Consider the following 19,726-nt stretch of genomic DNA (forward strand, 5'->3'; position numbering starts at 1 on the left):
GCTTAGAAAGTTTAAGGAATATATCCAAAGTCACCCTTACTAGGATTCAAACCCCAAATATTCTATTTTCAAGTATGGAACTCCTTCCATGACTACAAAGTGCAACTTTTAAACATTCTGCCCATGACAGTAATGTAAAACATTGGCACCTTATCATATTGACTTCTTAAATACATAAAAGCAATGTCTAAAAAGTCTTCTAGAAATGAAAAGTAGTAAGCAATTTAAATTTCAGCAAATCTAGGTTTAATTTCAAAAATTTTATCTTCAGTCAATATAATTTGATTCAGAGTGATACTTAAGTATTATGGACATAAAATCTTGACTGAATTAGAGCTCAATTTTGAGACTTGCCTAAAAATGAAAAAAAAATTGGGGGAGGGGGCTAAAAAAAGTATTGAACAGAGGAAGATAGGTGTCTCAATGGATAATGTCAGGCCTGGAGATGGGAAGTCCTGGGTTCAAATCTAGCTCCCTAACTGTGTAACCTTGAGTAAGTCACTTAACCCCAATTGCCTTGCCCTCACTCTTAGAATATTTATAAGGCAGAAGGTAGGTGTTTTCAAAAGTGTTGAAAAAAGTCGTTCAGTTGATAAAGCACTGGACCTTGAGTCAGGAAGATCTGAATTCAAATCCAGCCTCAGATACTTTCTAGCTATGTGACCTGGGGAAAGTCACTTAACTCCTATTTGCCTCAGTCCCTCATCTATAAAATGAGGATACACTGGAAAAGGAAATGGCCAATCAGTCCTGTATCTTTGCGAATAAAACCCTATGGATTTTGTCACAAAGAGTCAGACATGACTGAACAAAAACAAGCTAGGAGGCAGTGTGGTATGATGGAAGGAGTAATGACTCTAAAGGCAGAAAAATGAGTTCAAACATTGCCTCTGACTAGTATTGCCTGGATGAGCCTAGATAAGACATTCCTAAGCATCAGTTCAGGTTCCTCATCTGTAAAATGAAAGGATTGGACTAGATGGTCAATGAGATCCCTTTAAATTCCATGTCTGGTATGAAATTGGGTGGGGGAGGAGAGAGAGAGAGAGAGAGAGAGAGAGAGAGAGAGAGAGAGAGAGAGAGAGAGAGAGAGAGAGAGAGAGAGAGAGAGAGAGAGAGAGAGAGAGAGAGAGAGAGAGAGAATTAGTTTAGGATGGGGGAAACAACCTGGAACTGATTTTTTTACATGTGGGAAACTCCAGGTAAATATGCTCCCTCTGTTCTCCATAGATTGATAAATTGGTGGTTTTTCTGTAATCTGAGACAACTGCTTGGGGCACTAAGAGGCTGAGAAGCTTGTGGTCACAAAGCTGTACTATTTAAAAAACAATACACCAAATATCAGTATCAATAAGCAATACCTTCTTTTTAGGAAAAGAGAATCTTGGGATGTTTCTTTGATTGACTGCCACACTGCCCTTGCCACACCAGGGATGCCTTAAAACAGGTCTTTCTAACTCTAAGGTGGCTGACCTTTATCAGTTTCATAAAGACCCAGTTTACTAGGCTTAAGAGCAGAGGACCAGATGTTAATTTATTATTAAACTGGACATCCCTGGGGTGGGGGTGGGGGGGTAGGAGAGGTGTGGCAGGAAGTCAGAGGAACATCCCAAGATTCTTCTTCTTCTAAAAAGAAGTTATTGCTTATTGAAAATGATATTTTGTGTGCTATTTTTAAAATAGTGTTTTTAGCTCATTCTTCAGGCACTGAGGCAAAATGATTATAAAGGGGAAAATTCCTATAAAAACAAAAAGTCAACCACTCCCTTAACATATCCTAGTTGGAAGGGAGACCTAATGAAGAGGATATTAAGGGAATCATTAAAAACTATTATACCCAATTATATGGCAATAAATATGACAATCTAGATGATATTGGATGAACATTTACAAAAATATAAATTGACTAAACTAAGAGAGGAAGAAATAAACTACCTAAACAATCCCATATCAGAAAAAGAAACTGAACAAGCCATCAAAGAATTCCCAAAGAAAAAATCCCCAGGTCCAGGTGGATTCGCAAATGAATTATATCAAACATTCAAATAACAATTAATCCCAATATTATACAAACTACTTGACAGAATAAGCAAAGAAAAAGAGTTCTGTGCCATTTTATGACACAAATATGGTACTGATCCCAAAACCAGGTAGATCAAAAACAGAGAAAGAAAACTACAGAACAATCTCTCTAATGAATATAGATGCAAAAATCTTAAATAGGATACAAGCAAAAAGACTACAGCAAGTCATCACAAGAGTTATTCACTGTGACCAGGTAGGATTCATACTAGGAATGCAAGGATGGTTCAATATTAGGAAAACCATCCACATAATTGACCATATTAACAAGCAAACCGACAAAAATCACATGATTATCTCGATAGATGCAGAAAAAGTCTTTGACAAAATACAACACTCATTCCTATTGAAAACACTAGAAAGCATAGGAATAGAAGGGCCTTTCCTAAAAATAATAAACAGTATATATCTAAAACCATCAGCAACCATCATCTACAATGGGGATAAACTAGAAGCCTTCCTAATAAGATTAGGAATTAAACAAGGATGCCTAATATCACCTTTATTATTTAACATTGTACTAGAAATGCTAGCAGTAGCAATTAGAGAAGAAGAAGAAATTGAAGGTATTAAAATAGGAAATGAGGAGACCAAGCTATCACTCTTTGCAGATATGATGGTCTACTTAAAGAATCCTAGAGAATCAACTAAAAATCTAGTCAAAATAATCAACAACTTTAGCAAAGTTGCAGGATAAAAAATAAACCTGAATAAGTCATCAGAACTTCTACATATTTCCAACACATCTCAGCAGCAAGAATTAGAAAGAGAAATTCCATTTTAAATCACCCTAGACAATATAAAATACTTAGGAATCTATCTGCCAAGACAAACACAGGAACTATATGAACACAACTACAAAACACTCTCCACACAATTAAAACTAGATCTAAAAAATTGGAAAAACATCGATTGCTCATGGGTAGGATGAGCTAACATATTAAAAATGACAATCCTGCCCAAATTAATTTACTTATTTAGTGCCATACCCATTGAACTACCAAAAAACTTTTTTACTGAATTAGAAAAAAACATAACAAAGTACATTTGGAAGAACAAAAGATCAAGGATTTCCAGGGAAATCAAGAAAAAAAAATGCAAAGGAAAGAGAACTTGTAGTCCCAGATCTCAAACTATACTATAAAGCAGTGGTCATCACAACAATTTGGTACTGGCTAAGAGACAGAAAGAAGGATCAGTGGAACAGACTTGGAGTAAGTGACCTCAGCAAGACTGTCTATGATAAGCCCAAAGATACCAGTTTTTGAGACCAAAACCCACTATTTGATTTAAAAAAAAAAACTGCTGGGAAAATTGGAAGACAGTAGTATGGGAGAGATTAGGTTTGGATCAAAATCTCACACCCTAAACCAAGATAAATTCAGAATGGGTGAATGACCTGAATGAATATAAAGAAGGAAACTATAAGCAAATTAGGCAAACAAAGAATAGTATGCTTGTCAGATATTTGGGAAAGGAAAGACTTTAAAACCAAACAAGAGCTAGAAAAAATCACAAAATGTAAAATCAATAATTTTTAGTACATCAAATTAAAAAGGTTTTGTACAAACAAAACTAATGCATCCAAAATTAGAAGGGAAGCAACAAACTGGGAAACAATCTACATTACAAAAACCTCTGACAAAGATCTAATTACTCAAATTTATAAAGAGCTAAACCACTATACAAAAAATCAAGCCATTATCCAATTGATAAATGGGCAAGGGACATGAATAGGCAATTTTCAGTTAAAGAAATCAAAACTATTAATAAGCACATGAAAAAGTGTTCTAAATCTCTTATAATCAGAGAGATGCAAATCAAAACAACTCTGAGGTATCACCTCACACCTAGCAGATTGGCTAACATGACCACAAAGGAAAGTAATGAATGCTGGAGGGGGTGTGGCAAAGTTGGGACATTAATATATTGCTGGTGGAGTTGTGAATTGATCCAACCATTCTGGAGGACAATATAGAACTATGCCCAAAAGGCTATAAAAGACTGTCTGCCCTTTGATCCAGCCAGAGAACTGCTGGGTTTATACCCCAAAGAGATAATAAGGAAAAAGACTTGTACAAGAATATTCATATCTGTGCTCTTTGTGGTGGCAAATAATTGGAAAATGAGGGGATGCCCTTCAATTGGGGAATGGCTGAACAAATTGTAGTATATGTTGGTGATGGAATACTATTGTGCTAAAAGGAATAATAAAGTGGAGGAATTCCATGGAGACTGGAACAACCTCCAGGAAATGATGCAGAGCAAAAGGAGCAGAACCAGGAGAACATTGTACACAGAGACTGATACACTGTGGTACAACCGAATGTAATGGACTTCTTCATTAGTGGCAATGCAGTGATCCTGAACAACTCAGAGAGATCTGTGAGAAAAACCACTATCCACATCCAGAGGAAAAACTGTGGGAGTAGGAACACAGAAGAAAAACAACTGCTTGATCACATGGGTTGAGGGGATATGGTTGGGGATGTAGACTCTAAATGAACATCCTAGTGCAAACACCAACAACATGGAAATAGGTTTTGATCAAGGACACATGTAATACCCAGTGAAAATGCACATCAGCTACAGGAAGGGGAGAGGAGGAAGGGAGGGAAAGAATATGATTCTTTTAACCAAGGAATAATGTTCTAAATTGACTAAATAAATTAATTTTAAAAATAAAATAAAATAAAAAATAAAAGCATATCCTAGGTGGAGTTGCAGAGGGCTTGAAGCTGTTATACCCGTAGAAGCTTATCCTGGTGGCTATTGGGTAATAGGTAAAGCCATGACCAAAAAAGTGGTTTCATATTTTGGGTGAAGGTCAACTATGACTCCTTTGTACCTACTAACAATCAAGTCTCAGCAAATGCAGCAGTAGAAGCAGCAGCTAGTTATAGCTTGGTTTTGAGATTCTTGCATAATTCAAGTCAAAGGGAAACAAAGACAAGTAATGCTTTGTTTTCTCTGAGGTCTTCAGGGTTAGGAACTGGGAAACCTGCCTCCTATATTCATTCATTCAACAACTAGTTATTTTGTGTCGGCAATACTGACTAAAGGGTTGGATGCTATAATAAAAATAGGAAACATAATTTTTGACCTTCAGTAACTTAGACTCTACATAAGAAAAGTGTATATGAAACAGAGAAAAAAGTCAAGACTGGTCTAGTACAGACCTGAATGTATGTGAGAATTGAGAATGGATAAAATAATGTTGGATTGAGCTTAATCAGAGAAGGATTGATTTAAAAATAGGGTGGAGGGAACAGCTAGAGGTGGGCCTTTAAGAATGTGTAGGATTAAGATTGGTAGAACATATATGAGGGGGGAGAATGGACATTATTAAATCCTATTTAATTCAACAAGCATTTCTAAGTATTTACTATGTATTTCTACAGTATGTTAGATGCTGAGGATAAAATATTAAAAAAACAATTTGCCCCTGTACTCAATGAGCTTACATTCTAATGGTTTCCAGTGCCAGTGGCTTCTTAATGATGAAGAAGAATTAAATATTTGGTTTCACTGAGAAAGAGCAAGGAAAAGCTGAGTCATTAGTGTTGTCAGAAAAAAGAAGAGGGGTAGCTGGGTGGTCCAGTGGATTGAGAGCCAGGCCCAGAGACAGAAGGTCCTTGGTTCAAAGCTGGCCTCAGAAACTTACTTCCTACCTGTGTGACCCTGGGCAAGTCCCTTGCTCTATTGCTCTTTTGCAGAGAGGAAAGAGGAAGAAAGGAAGAAAGGAAGAAAGGAAGAAAGGAAGAAAGGAAGAAAGGAAGAAAGGAAGAAAGGAAGAAAGAAAGGAAGGAAGGAAGGAAGGAAGGAAGGAAGGAAGGAAGGAAGGAAGGAAGGAAGGAAGGAAGGAAGGAAGGAAGGAAGGAAGGAAGGAAGGAAAGAAAAGAAAAGAAAAGAAAAGAAAAGAAAAGAAAAGAAAAGAAAAGAAAAGAAAAGAAAAGAAAAGAAGAAAGGAAAGAAGCAAAGAAACAAAGAAACAAAGAGAAATAGAAGATAGCTATGTACCACTCACCTGATGTCCCACAGTTTTCTTATGCTCTTTGGTTGATTGGCCTGGTTTGACCTTGGTTGGCTTTATTGGAGTCCTGGAAAGGGGAGTACGTCCAGAAGGGGTAGCTGAAGAGGGACTAATGACTTTTTCATCATCTTGAAATAATTCTGGGAGCATTTTAAACTGTGCCACAAAGAGAAAAAAAAATTAAAACTAGAATAAAAATGTAAACAAAGGGAAAAAATTAATGTGATAATCTCCAACTATAGTGGATCATTTGAAGTAACCTTAGAAAAATTCTTTCAGACTCACACTCCATGAATATAATATGATGTAATGGCAAAGAAACAGGAGAGGACTTGTAGATAGATTCTAAAAACAATACTGATGGAAGAAAAGTTGTTGCTCTATAATGCACCCGGATTTGATAAATGAATCTTTTTCTTTTTTAAACTATCTTTTCTCTTTTATTGCCTAAATTTTTTATATACCTTTTCTTCTTATCCTACATAGGTAACTACCCCTTGTAAGAGAGAAAAAAGAAAGAGAAAAAAATTAGATCAGCAAAATCAACACATCAACTAGGTGACTTCAAACATGATATTCTGCATCCATAAATCTAACATCATCTTGGCAAAGAAGGGAAGGGGAGGTACATTTTATCAAATCTTCTCCAGGACAAATATTTTTGGCCTTTACAATTATAGTGTTATGCTTTCAAGATTTCTTTGTTCTTTCTGTTTACATTGGTATTGACATGTGGACTGATTTCCTGATTCTGCTTAATTCATTCTGAACTAGTTCACATAAAACTTCCCATGAGAAATTTTTAATGTGACTATAGTATTGCTGCCCTAGAACTTCATTATAAAATACAAGTTCTCATCTTAATACTGCAGTTTAATGTGACAATTGATTCCTGCAGTTTCTGCATTTCCAAAGGCACTAAAATAATTCAATTTAACAACAAACTTTAATTGATGTCTACTAGGTGCATTGTACTGCCGGGAACATAAAGTATAGACAAGACATAGTACCAACTCCTTCAAGAATAGGACAGAGTAGGATACATGAAATTCAGAGTCAAATAAATAAATAAATAACCACTATTTATAGAACTCTCTAAAGCTAGTAAAGTACTTTGTGTTCATAATCTTATTTGATTCCCAAAATAACCCTATGAGGTAAGTACTATGGTTCTTTTGATCTCTCAAGGCTCAGTTTAAGATGTGAAAACAAAATGGCAGAGTATCAGGAAACAGAAAAGCATCCTCTTCCCCAATACCACCCCCTCAAAAAAAAACAAACTCCTCCAAACTGACATAGAAAATGCAATAGACTCATTCTTACTGAGTAAATCTAATAAAACATAACAGTGAGCCACTTTTCCAGCCCAGATTGGCACAGGACACAGAAATGTCTATGGACATTGGGGTCTGGCCAAGAAATCAGGCTGTAAGAAAGACTCCATTATAGGGAGAGGCTGGGTACAGGGCCAAGAGGAGTTCCCAGACCCATACCAGGACACTGTATGCAGGGTGTGGCAATAGGTGCCAAATACCTAGTTCATACATTATTGGAGTTCTCCTATCACCTTTTGCTATTTAAAAAAAAAAAGGCTGAGATTCATTTTGTGACTTTGGTATCTTCCATTTTTTCAGACACTTTGAGAATATCTCAATGTTCTTAAAAATTATGCTGCCTCAGGGGCAGCTGGGTAGCTCAATGGATTGAGAGCCAGGCCTAGAGATGGGAGGTCCTGGGTTCAAATCTGGTCTCAGACACTTCCCAGCTGTGTGACCCTGAGCAAGTCACTTAACCCCCATTGCCTAACCCTTACCATTCTTCTGCCTTGGAACCAATATACAGTATTGATTCCAAAACGGAAAGTAAGGGTTTAAAAAAAAAATTATGCTGCCTTCAGCCCAGACCCTTTTTTTAAAAAAAAAACAACAAACCAACCATACATAGCTATGTTAAACTTATTTCCCATCTTTGTTTTCTTTAGCGCCATGATCACTTTCTCAGGGAGCACATCTGCAACTATGGTGTTCAAATGTGATGGTTTCACTCTCCTAACTGGTGAAAAGTTTGTTATAAAATCTTGACAGATCCCTAATTTTTTAGTTTATTTATTATTCTCCTATAAGTTTCATATTCTTACATGTTATTGAGCTGAGATGGTTCACCAAACTTCCTTAAAACATGTTTTACTCTCCACAATTTCTCATTTTTTTATTAGGTTACACTACTTATATTCTTCTGTCATCAATTTTGGGAAACAAGGTTATGTTCTAAATTAGTGTTGCCCTTGGCTGCCATCTCTTTCTCCATAGTAAGATCAGCTGGTGGCTGGCTGAGACTACGATGTTCATTACTAAATCAAAGTACTGAATACTAAAAACTCTAGCTAGGATTTTAAGATGTACAAAACACTTTCCTCACAGGAACCCTATGACGTGGACACCTTTTTGCTTAAATCCAAAGACAAGACAAATTTACTTTAAAAATTCCACAACCATGTTTTACATAATTGCACAATTTAAAATCTCTATCAGAGAGGGAAGAAGAGGGGGAGAGAGGGAAAGAATTTGGAATGCAAAAATTTGTTTAACTAAATATTAAAATTGTCTTCCATATAATTGGAAAATAATACAATATTTTTTAAATTTCCACAACCAATTTATTAAACACTAATATATAAAGCAGTAATATAATCACAGTAATAACCTAATGTGTTATTAAATATATATATTTTACATATACATAGGAATATTAACAAATACACATAAATCTGCCTTTAAGGAACTTACCTTCTACTTGGAGGAGGGAGAGTAGGTGGAGGTAAAAACAATCCAGACAAGAAAGTCAATATAAAGTAATTTAAAGAGAGAGGTACTGCTATCACTTGGGGAGCCCCATAGAAGCCTTATATAGAGGTAGCAGATGTGTAGGGCTTTGAAGGAAGTGAAGGATTCCATAGACAACAGATAAAGAAGGGAGTACATGCCAGACATAAGTGATTGTTTATACAGAAGAAGCTACTGTCTCACTTAGAAGCAGATTTTCAGAGGCAACAAGGTATAGTGGACTGAAAACTGGGTTCAAGCCCTGCCTTTGATACATTCTAACCATGTAGTACTTAGCAAGTCATTTAACTCCTTATCTTCTTATTGGCCCTAAACTCTAAAACTACATGTAAGTAGGTACCTATATATGTACGTATATATGCTGCAGCATAGGTAGCTATCTGTTAGAGGAATAGGGATAATTAGAGGAATTTTCTCATCAGAAGGTATCAGTATCTATGAAATCACAGTTCTGATTTAAAAAGAAAGGAACTAGCAGTTTTTTAATTCTTCCAAACAAAACCCAGGTTGCTTCTAAATTATGTTAATTCATTAAAATAATACTATTCGCAAAGCTAATCAACAATATATCAGAAAGGTAGAGTCAGGATGGTGGAATGAAAGGGTCAGCATTTTGTCCAGCTCACCTAATATACCTCTTCTACAATCTAGAAAACATGCCAGACCAACTTCTGATCAGCAACGTTTTAAAAAAAAAATGGTCATAATCATTTTTCTAGCCCAGGAGAGCTTAGTGAGATAGATAAAAAGGTCTGTAGACATAGGTAGGAGTTGTTTTTATAAAGACTTAAAATGTGCTGAGCCTCAAAAGCTTTGCATGAAATAAACTTTCATTGGAAGCAAAGCACACCATGGGTATAAGAGTAAAACAACTTGAAATGTAAGGTTCTTTTTCAGGTTGACTGACAGAAGAGATGACTAATCATTATAAATGATTCATTAGCATTCATGATTACCTTCTGATGAATAAGCTCATCAAGAAACTCAGAAAGAGGACAATCATCTGTGCCCAGGGGATTAAGAGTTTGGAAATGCTCTACCTAAGTTAAATTACCTTAAAAAGTATCATTTGCATCAGCATTTTATTAAACAAGCTGTAATCTATTATAAATTTAAAGTTTCATCACTATTCCCAAAAAATTACATATTTCCAATTTTAAACCTAAATAACATTCAAAGATATAACAACAAATTCTGTGCATTGTTTTCTTTTTTAAAAATTAAGCTTTTTAATTATGTTGCCTAGAAATTATAAGGTTAGGAAAAAGGTTTAATTTTCCCCATAAAATACCCTTGCAATCACAATCACAATTTTCACTGTGACTGAATGCAAAATTTGGCATTTGTATTTAAATGACCCAGCATGAGAATAAAATCAATTTTAAAACTATTGAAAATAAAAGTTTTTGTTCCAAAAGCAATATCTAAATATGCATGACACTCTATGGAAGTCAATTTCCTAAATGGCAATCTAAGAAAAAGAAAATGATCATGGAATATTGAAGGCAAGCTCACAATGAAGATTTCCATTTAATAACTGGTAATCTACAAGATATTCAACAAAATAAATTTTACATATTTGAAATTCCCTCTTAGTTATATACTCTTTTGAACTTCTCCATCACACCACCTGGAACCTCATCATCTTGCAAAATTCCATCAGCCTGGGTACTTGCATCTCATCAGTAGTGTCTTTTGCCCTGGGACCTCTGACTAGAGAATAAAGGAGCATTTCCAAAACCTTTATTTAAGAAGGTGACCTAAGGACAGCCATCTCTTCATTCATTACTTGGCTGTGCTCCTTTGGATTATTTTTTATTTTTTATTTTTTCAGGGTAACTTCCCTACATTCACCTTCACTCCTTTTCAGCTTTCTTTTGTTGTATTGTCTTCTCCCATTCGATTGCAATCACCTTGAAAGGAGTTAGTGGCTTTCTTTCTTATATCTGCATCCCCAGTGCTTAGTGCAGTGCCTAGCACATAATAATCTGATTATGTTGACTACTTTATAACTACAGGAAAAAATTCTCCAGTTACCTTGCTTGATTTAAGAACTTTAATTTGGTCTTCAAAAACTGTATCTTTATTCTTCTCCAAAAAGCCTTCGCATTGGTATTCAACCTGCAGACATATGGGAAAATTTTAATATTTAACTAAACTCTTTATGAGTTAGTTATCAATTGCAACAAACTTGCTTAAGTACCTTTTTCTGTAGAGTATTATGTTAGGAATGTTTCATTTAATCAAAACCATTTCTATTATTAAGGTGAAATTAAAATATGCAAATATATTAAAACCATAGTAAAACTTGTCAGATATTGTTAACAGAATCAGTGGGATCTCTGATAATATTTGTTACACTCAACATTCTTTAGGGACATACCAGCTCCCTACCCCCTTCACAGCCAGGCTGATCACAAGGCCTCAAGCTTATCATCTGTCCCACTAAAGACTATTTCTTCCCCTTCTTCCCACACAATAGTCATGTATCCTTGCAGCTCAGCCCAAAAAAATCTGGCAGAAATGAATTTCCTCTTGGGAAAGAGAATGCTAGTGGAAAAATGTGAAAATAAATGGTTGGTCGGTGGGAGAAACCAGAAGAGTTTACACAGGTTATAGGTAGAGATTGAGGAGATAAGTAACATGGGGAAATTCCAACATGCCATTTCACAAAGGTAAAGTTAATTTCAGTTGTCAAATGTCATAGGCTCTATTCTCCAAAATTTATAATCCACATTAGCCCACTCCCTTAATCAAAATATTACTTTTTAGGAAATCCTTACTTTGTCTTAAAATCAATACTGGTTATTGGTTTCAAGGTAAAAGAGGGGCAAGGGCTAAGAAACTGGAGTTAAATAACCTGCCCAGACGCACACAGTTAGGAAATATGTCTGAGGACAGCCTCCCAGCTCCAGGCCTAGCTCTCTATCCACTTAGCTGCCCTCAAAATATCACTCCAAAGCTTTTGTGTCTCTGAGGGATATCTCAGTCAAGATTATGGCAGTCCTGGAAAGAAGACAGTACCCCACAAGTAACCTTTGCAAAGGCAGTTAAGTACCCCAGGGCCACTTATCATCTCTAACTCGACTCCCCTCTGCAGTTTGAAGATACCTTATGACTTTCCTAAAATGTGTGAAATCTAGTGATGGCAGTCACATTAGAACAATATCATTATTAACTCAATTATTTAACATCAAAATTAAAATAGGATAAAAATTTGACATAAAAATTAAAATTAAAGTTTAAAAAACCCAATACTGGTTAATCATCCCATAAAGCCATGAACAGAGAGAGAATGCTGCATACTAGATAGAAATATGGCCTTAAAGCCAGGAAGCTAAACTTAGGTTCAGGTCTTGTCTTGGACACACACTAGCAGTAAGACCCCGGGCTTACATTTTCAATGTCCTAGGTAACTCTCCAAAACTAAAACTTGTAGAGAACTCACAAACTTGTATACTGGTAGAGGAATTTTCCTCACTAGAGAATTCCCTATAGAAATGAAATCACAGGTCCAGTTCCTACTCCTGTCCCTAAGGTCATAAAGAATATAACATTTATCAAAGGAGAAAGATATTTGTTAATATTTTTTTCCTTTTTAAATTTGAGGCTTCTAAAGTTTAAAAAAATATATATATATATATATAAACAACCCATAGTAAAGCATTCTTACTTTGTCAGCAAAGTGCTGAATGATAAAAGCTTTGTTGGACATACGGGGTTTTTCAAAGAGTGCACATTTGTTCAAATGTGTGTTGTATAACTTCTGGGCCCATGTGTCATCTGAACCTTTAGGCATCTGGAAAAGAAAAACAGAAGAATAGTTTGAACATAGCTATGATGCTCATCTGTAACAATTCAAGTGGCAAGATGCATTGTTCATTACTACATGGTACCTTTTACATTTACTTATAGAACTCTTCTATCTTCCTCCTGTTTCTGAGGATTCATTTTGATGGTTTGAAGATAACAAACCAATTACTAATAAATAGTATAATTGAGCATTTTCCAAGGCATAATTAAAGTTTTCATTTAAATTTTTTATTTAAACAATTCATCAACTTGCAAATGAACAATTGTGGGCTTTTATACTAAAATGCAAGCTAACCAAAAAGAAAATTTTATAACAATATACATTCTTGACATGTAAGAATTGAGAACAAGCTTATGAGAAGACAAAATTTATCATATATTTAGAAAACATTCAGAAATTAACAAAATATTTCTATTAGATACAAGATGGGAAAGCTGTGGCTAGATAGCAAATATCAGGGAATTTTAGTGATACAAGTTCAATATGAACAAACAATATGATAACTTGGTTAAAAAATTTAAAGAATTTTCATCTATAAATAGTTTATGTTATACCAACTATATTATATATTATACTTTTGTTGAATAATATCTGCAGAACTGTTCAGTTACATGTGTCATTTCTTTTAAGGACACTGATAAACTGGAAAATATCCAAAGGAGAGCAACTAGGACCATACATTTGGAGCTAGAAAGGACCTCAGAGTTCAACAAATCCAACTACCTTTTATGAATGAGCAAACAGAAGCCCAGAAAGGTTTAAATAACTTGCCCAAGATCATACATGCACTAATAGAAGTAGGATTTGAACCAAGGTCTTCTGATTTCAGGTCTAGTGTTCTCTACTTGACCATGCTATTGTGTTCATGCACCTCTGAAGTTAGAAGCATACAGGAAAGTAGCTAAAATTCCATAGGCAGACCTTAAACCAGAAAAAAAAAAACACCCTGAAATTTTGAACTATTGGGGAATTTACATCTATCATCCAATTTTTTTTTGTTACACTTGAAATTTCATCAATGTAAGGAATTCCCACTATAGAAACATCCTCCATCCATGCAGATTAATAAGTGCCCAAATCACTAAGGTATTAAGTTATTTTTTCCTCATGTCTTTCTGACTCAAAGGTCTGATCTATATCTACTATTCCAGGCTGTCCCATTTATCATTGAATGACCAAAATGAAGTCCAAAAGGATAGATGATATTAGAGGATTTTAAGAGTATGTTAACTGAAACTCAATTGAAGGAAATGGGACATCTTGGGTTGGAGAAAATACCTGAGGATATAGCAGTCCTTTTCTAGAAAATGAAAAAGGATCATAATGAAAGTTAAGATTAGTCTTGTGCCACTTGGCCCAAGAATAAAGAATGAGGACTAATGGGTGGGAGCTACAGAGAATTGGGTTTAGATTTACTCTAAGGAAAAATGTTCTAATAATTAGAACTACCCAAAATTGTACTTGCTCTCTTGAGAAGTAGTGGATTTCTGTTCATCAGAGATTTTCAAGGAAGGGCTAGATGATATAGAGGTTTTTTGTTCAGCTAAGAATCAGTTAGAGAAGATGGCCTCCAAGGTCTCTTCCAACTCTGTAATTCTATATTCAATTATAGTTTAAATTAGCTGGTAGCAAGGAAATTACCTACCAATATATTTAAAACATGATAGTCACTAAATGTTTTTAATAATATTTTACTTTTCCACAATTACATGTAAAAGAAATTTTTAACATTCATGTTTTAAAATTTGGATTTCCAAATTCTCTCCCTTCCTTCCACCTAGTCTCTTCCACCCTTCCCTCCTTCCCTGAGATAGCAAGCAATCTTTATAACACAAGCAATGGTGAACCGATGGCATAGATGCCTAAGATGGCATGCAGAGTGCTTTCTGTGGAAGTGTGGCCCCTCTCCCTCCAGAGTTAATTACTAGAAAGGCAAAGGGACTTGGGCAGAGCTGCTCCCTTTCCCCTCTCCACCACTCCTGAAGATATTTTTCCACATCCCCCACTCCTCTGCCCAGCAGCCCAATGGGAATGCACAGGGGTTAATGTGGGTGGCTCATTGGAGGCAGAGCTAGAGTGGGAGAAAAGAGAACTTGAGCCACTCTCCCCTCCCCCCTCTACACTCACTGAGCATATTCCTCACTTCACTTGCCCCTCTGCTCAGCAGCCCAATGTAAATGCTTCCTTCCTTCCCTGTGTTGGGTAAAGGAAGGAAGCATACTGTGAATCTTAAAAATTCTCAGACCCTACTTCATAAGATTTGGTTAAGACCATTCCCCATTTAAACAATGAAGTTCAATCAAGTGATCAGGAATGTGGGAACTCTACTTCGCCCATACTTAAGCATACTTTAGGGGAAGATAAAGTTGTAAACTCCTTACTGAACAATGAAAAGTACTTAACTCATACTTATAGTGAGGCAAAATCCCTTAAGCTAAGTCTATTTTTAGATCTAATACAAAAAGGTGCTAAGTACCTGTGAAGGTCAGGCAACTTGCAAACTTGCAAGTAGCAAAGAGGTGTGAACTCACTCAGAAGTTTTAGTCTAGTCAGAGAAGTTGAGAACTAAAGAAGGTGTGAATTAAGAATGGTCAGTCCTTTGGGAAAATGTCTACTGTGATTGCCAAAGCTGAACTAGTGGGTCTCTCTGAACACTAGAATCTTGCTTGGGACAAATCTTGTGGTGAGTTGATAAAAGACTGACTGATCTCTCTCTTAAGGCTTGAGCCTTAAGGTTGGCCTAAGCTGGTCTAGCCCTTTTCCTACTATTCCCTCTTACAATGTTTCTCTCCCTTTCTTTAATTCCTTCATTTGTATTAATTAAAATCTCCATAAAAACCAGCTGACTTGGGTATATTTCATATTTGGGAATTTTCCCCTGGCGACCACTTTATATTTGATTTAGCTCAAGACAATGTCTTGAAACCATATTTCTGCGGTCACAGTTTAGGCAACCACTCTTTTAAATGTTATAATACCCAGCACTTGGTGGCTGGGGGGTGAGGGGGCAGGTGGGTTCAGGTGGGGTCTAGCACTCCATCTCTAAAAGGTTCACCATCACTGTGATATGGATTTTACATATGCAACCATTCTATATGTTTCTTGAGGATAGGAAGACCATGCTTTAAAAACTAAAGCATCTCTAAATTTATACAGGTAGCACAGCAGAAAAAAAGGCTAGCTCTGAAATCATAGGATATAAGGTCAAATTCTGCTTCCAATTCTTACCAATTAGACAAATTTGGGCAAGTTACCACATCCACGTCTCTGGGCCTATATTTCTTCATCTCTAAGTCAAGGAGGTTGGCTAGATGGTTTCTGGGTTCTCTTCCAACTCTACATCTATGACTCCAAGTCAATAATAAGGTAAGGATATTTTCAAAATATTTTCATTTTAGAAACAAACAAAATGTTACCAATTTTTTTATTACAAAAACTTTATTATGTATTTAGATATTATTCCAAGGGAATGTAGTAGTATCCAATATATGTTATCCATAATCAATGTCAACACAGCAGGATGTAGTAGATTTTTATTTATCTACTTACTTTGACTTTGGACTAAAGTAGTCTCTCTGGGTATATGTTTCCTAATCTGCCAAATGAGAGAAGTGGGAACTTCTAAGGTTCCTTCCAGTTTTAGAGCTATGGTTTTACAGAAGATGAAAATGTATCTTACTTATTGACTCCCTCTCACATATAGAGCCATAAAATATTAATGCAGCAAGAGAAATTACAGATAGTTGTCTGGCTTTTTTATTTTATAAAGAGGATAAATTCCAGATAATATAAATGACTTTTTTAGATCACAAAGCTGTCATCAACCACAAAAGAATGCTATCTTTTCAAATGTTAAAGACATCTCATTTATCTATGCTGGTACCACAGAGAAAAATGAGCCAATAATCATTTAAGTTTCTGTTTGTTCATCCAATGACAATGGTGATCACTGGTTAATTTTTAAAATGCCTTATTATATTATTTTATATATTATATTATACCATAAAAATATAACACTTAGCTTAGATTTCTAAAATAAACTGTTAAAGACTTACAAAATTCAAGAATATGACAAAAACCATATTAACTTATACTTTTATATTTTTTATACTTTTTAAATTTTATATTTTTACTTGAGAATTGATAACTTTTACAGGGATCATACTGAATTTTATGGTCACATGATTAATAAAAAATATGCTGAATAATTTTTGTAAACATAACTACAGGGTAGATATTTAAACTGTTATAAAACTTTTATGAAAACCATTAGTAAATACTATGAAGTAATCTCTTGCTTACAAAGAACTGATATGCTAATTACAAATCACTGTAATTTATTAATTAAAGCAGGTTTTCTGAAGATATCTACTCTGTCCACTTACATTCATAGAATATCAGATGCACCTTTGCAAATAATCTAGTCTCTCTCCTTGATTTTAAAGATGTAGGAAAATAATAAAAACTTAATTTCTTTTTCAAGTGTTTACTAATTCACATAGCTTACCTCTAGCCTCTCTAAAATTGGCAAGTGAGATAGTATGTGGATTGATTAGCCTGGAATCAATAAGACTTGAATCTTGACTCATACATTTACTAGCTGCATGACTCTAAGCAAGAGACTTAATTTCTGTCTGCCTTTGTTTACTCATCTGTAAAATGGGAACCAAAATAGTTCCTACCTTACAAGATTATTATGAAGATAAAAAGAGGTAATATTAGTAAAGTGTTTGGCATATAGTAGGTGCTTAATAAATGCTCTTTATTTCCCTGATTTCTTTGAAATAGGAATTATTAGTTGTACTTTCTAAACATATTACATATTATAGAAACTTTACATATTACATATTTAGTCATTTTCCAAAGGGAATGTAATAGTATCTAATATATGTTATACATAAACAATGTTGACGATGCATGGCATAGTGGATAACTTAGCCATTTACTATAACTTTGCATTAATTAACAATCTTCAGCAAGACAGACTTCATAACTCAAAACAAGTAACCAGCTTTGACAATTTAAGTCATTTTATTATGAACTTCAATTCATGATTTGCTAATTATTCTGTCCTGCTATGGATACTTCCCACTCCTTCAACCATAATCATGACACACATATAATCAAATCTTAATTATCTTTGACAATGAACAGTTGTAACAGCAAGGACAAAAGAATAGATGATCTCAAAACAGCTTTTGAGACATTTTTCTCCCACCTTCTTTGAACGAGATGCTAACAATTAATGAAATGCCTAAAAAGAGTGCTAGAAAAAGAAAGGAGAAATGGAATATATGGAAAAATCTACCAGGTAGGCAATCAGCCTCTTGAATAATTGAGAGTCAGTTGAAAAAATACCTTTTTATGGGAAAACACAATCTGTATTAAAATGTGATTTATATTCAATGTGGGTGTGAATTATTTAAAATTTCTTACAAAGACAATTTACCACTAAGATTTTTTAAAAATAGTTTTAAAAAGAGTTAATCGTTTCCTAAAACATCTTCTATTGTTGAACAAAAAGTAGTATGCATACACTAAAAGGCCTAATGCATGACCAACATTTCCAGAATAGGAAAACTGAAAATATTTTCTCACATTTTTTAGAATGAGGTTAAAAAAAAAAAACACATTCCTTACCCAGGATTATCAAAATGGAACTTATGGGAGTTAGCAACCTTACACAGCTAAGAAACAAAATTGGAATAGGAATTGGCATGTACAAGTGAGAAAAGAGGAATGTTGAGATACCAAGGAGTAAGAAAGGCACTCTAAAGTAAATCATATTTGGCTTATGAATCACTATTTGATCAAATCTGACCCTTCTAAATTTATTGCACCCATTAAAATAGACCTTAAGTGCTCAGCTTGAAATATTTTATCTACCTTGCATTCTTCATCCAACAAATCCAGAATACCCAGTTTTGCTTCTATAAGGTTAATACAGGGTTGATTGTCATAAAAATCTATGAGAGTCCATGGAATTTGTTCCTTCATATATTCTTCTTGTTCTAACTTAAAGACATGCTATAAAGAGAGAAAAAAAAAACATTCTTATAACCATCAACATCAAAATACATGTATTAAGTAAACTAACCACACTTATTGAGGATCTGTGTTTAATTAAGAAAATTATAAAAGTTCTGCTTGTTTCCAGACACTACAATCTAGTCAGTGAAACAGAATGTAGACATATGACATAGTATAAGAAAACTAAACAAACATTAGCTATTCATTATCCCCAGAAAATGAATAATTGTGGGTGTTGTTGATCCAGATAGGAGCAGAGGGTTTAAATGTTAACATTTTAAAACAATTTTTTTCCTGGAAATCTTTCTAAAATACATTTCCCTGACTTCTTTAATTGCTGAACTATGTTATGGATATAGATATGGAAATAGATGATGTGATGCATAGAGCTGAAAGGCTTAGCTTCATTTTAGTAATATTTATCCAAATGAATGTGATACCAATAGAAAGCAAATTCCTACTGCACTCAATTCCAATGTAAAATCTGAGTGCTGTGTATTAGAAGCATACTTATAACTGTTGGTTACCACTGTCTGCAAGCAAAATGGTATGTCTTTTTTCATATTGTTAATTAATAAGCAGATTCAATTTAAAAGAACAAAAGAGTCTGATTGGAACTATAATATTATTCAGCTTTCCTTTTAGCTTGATTTTTCTGTCAAAGCTAATGTGAATCTTTAGGTACCCAAAATACTGCTGAGTTGTCAAAATGTTTGACAGTAAATGTTCATGTGGAATACTATGTCCCAAGCAATCCTAGATTGAAGAATAGTGCATTTAAAAAAACCCAAATCAATAAGTCCAACTTAGTTATATCCAAACATCAAAATTTTATTGAATGAATATTGAGAGATATGACACTAAGAATTAAGCAACTATATAAATATCTTGATAAATTATACATAGCTCAATTAAGCTGGTGAA

General features: G+C 34.6%; 1 protein-coding gene across 4 annotated transcripts in view; it reads right to left on the reverse strand.

Annotated features, from left to right (window-relative positions):
- Positions 1–19,726, reverse strand: part of MYO5A (myosin VA) — a 212,615-nt gene that overhangs the window by 85,494 nt on the left and 107,395 nt on the right. For all 4 annotated transcript variants that reach the window (XM_056810210.1, XM_056810209.1, XM_016427868.2 and 1 more), the window contains exons 12-15: positions 18,659–18,799; positions 12,632–12,757; positions 10,996–11,079; positions 6,110–6,271 (exon numbers count right to left, since the gene is read on the reverse strand). In XM_056810210.1, coding sequence (XP_056666188.1) covers positions 6,110–6,271; positions 10,996–11,079; positions 12,632–12,757; positions 18,659–18,799 — 513 coding nt within the window. The remainder of the gene's footprint in view (positions 1–6,109; positions 6,272–10,995; positions 11,080–12,631; positions 12,758–18,658; positions 18,800–19,726) is intronic.

Source organism: Monodelphis domestica, chromosome 1 (genome assembly GCF_027887165.1).
Source record: "Monodelphis domestica isolate mMonDom1 chromosome 1, mMonDom1.pri, whole genome shotgun sequence".
Classification (NCBI taxonomy): Eukaryota; Metazoa; Chordata; class Mammalia; order Didelphimorphia; family Didelphidae; genus Monodelphis; species Monodelphis domestica.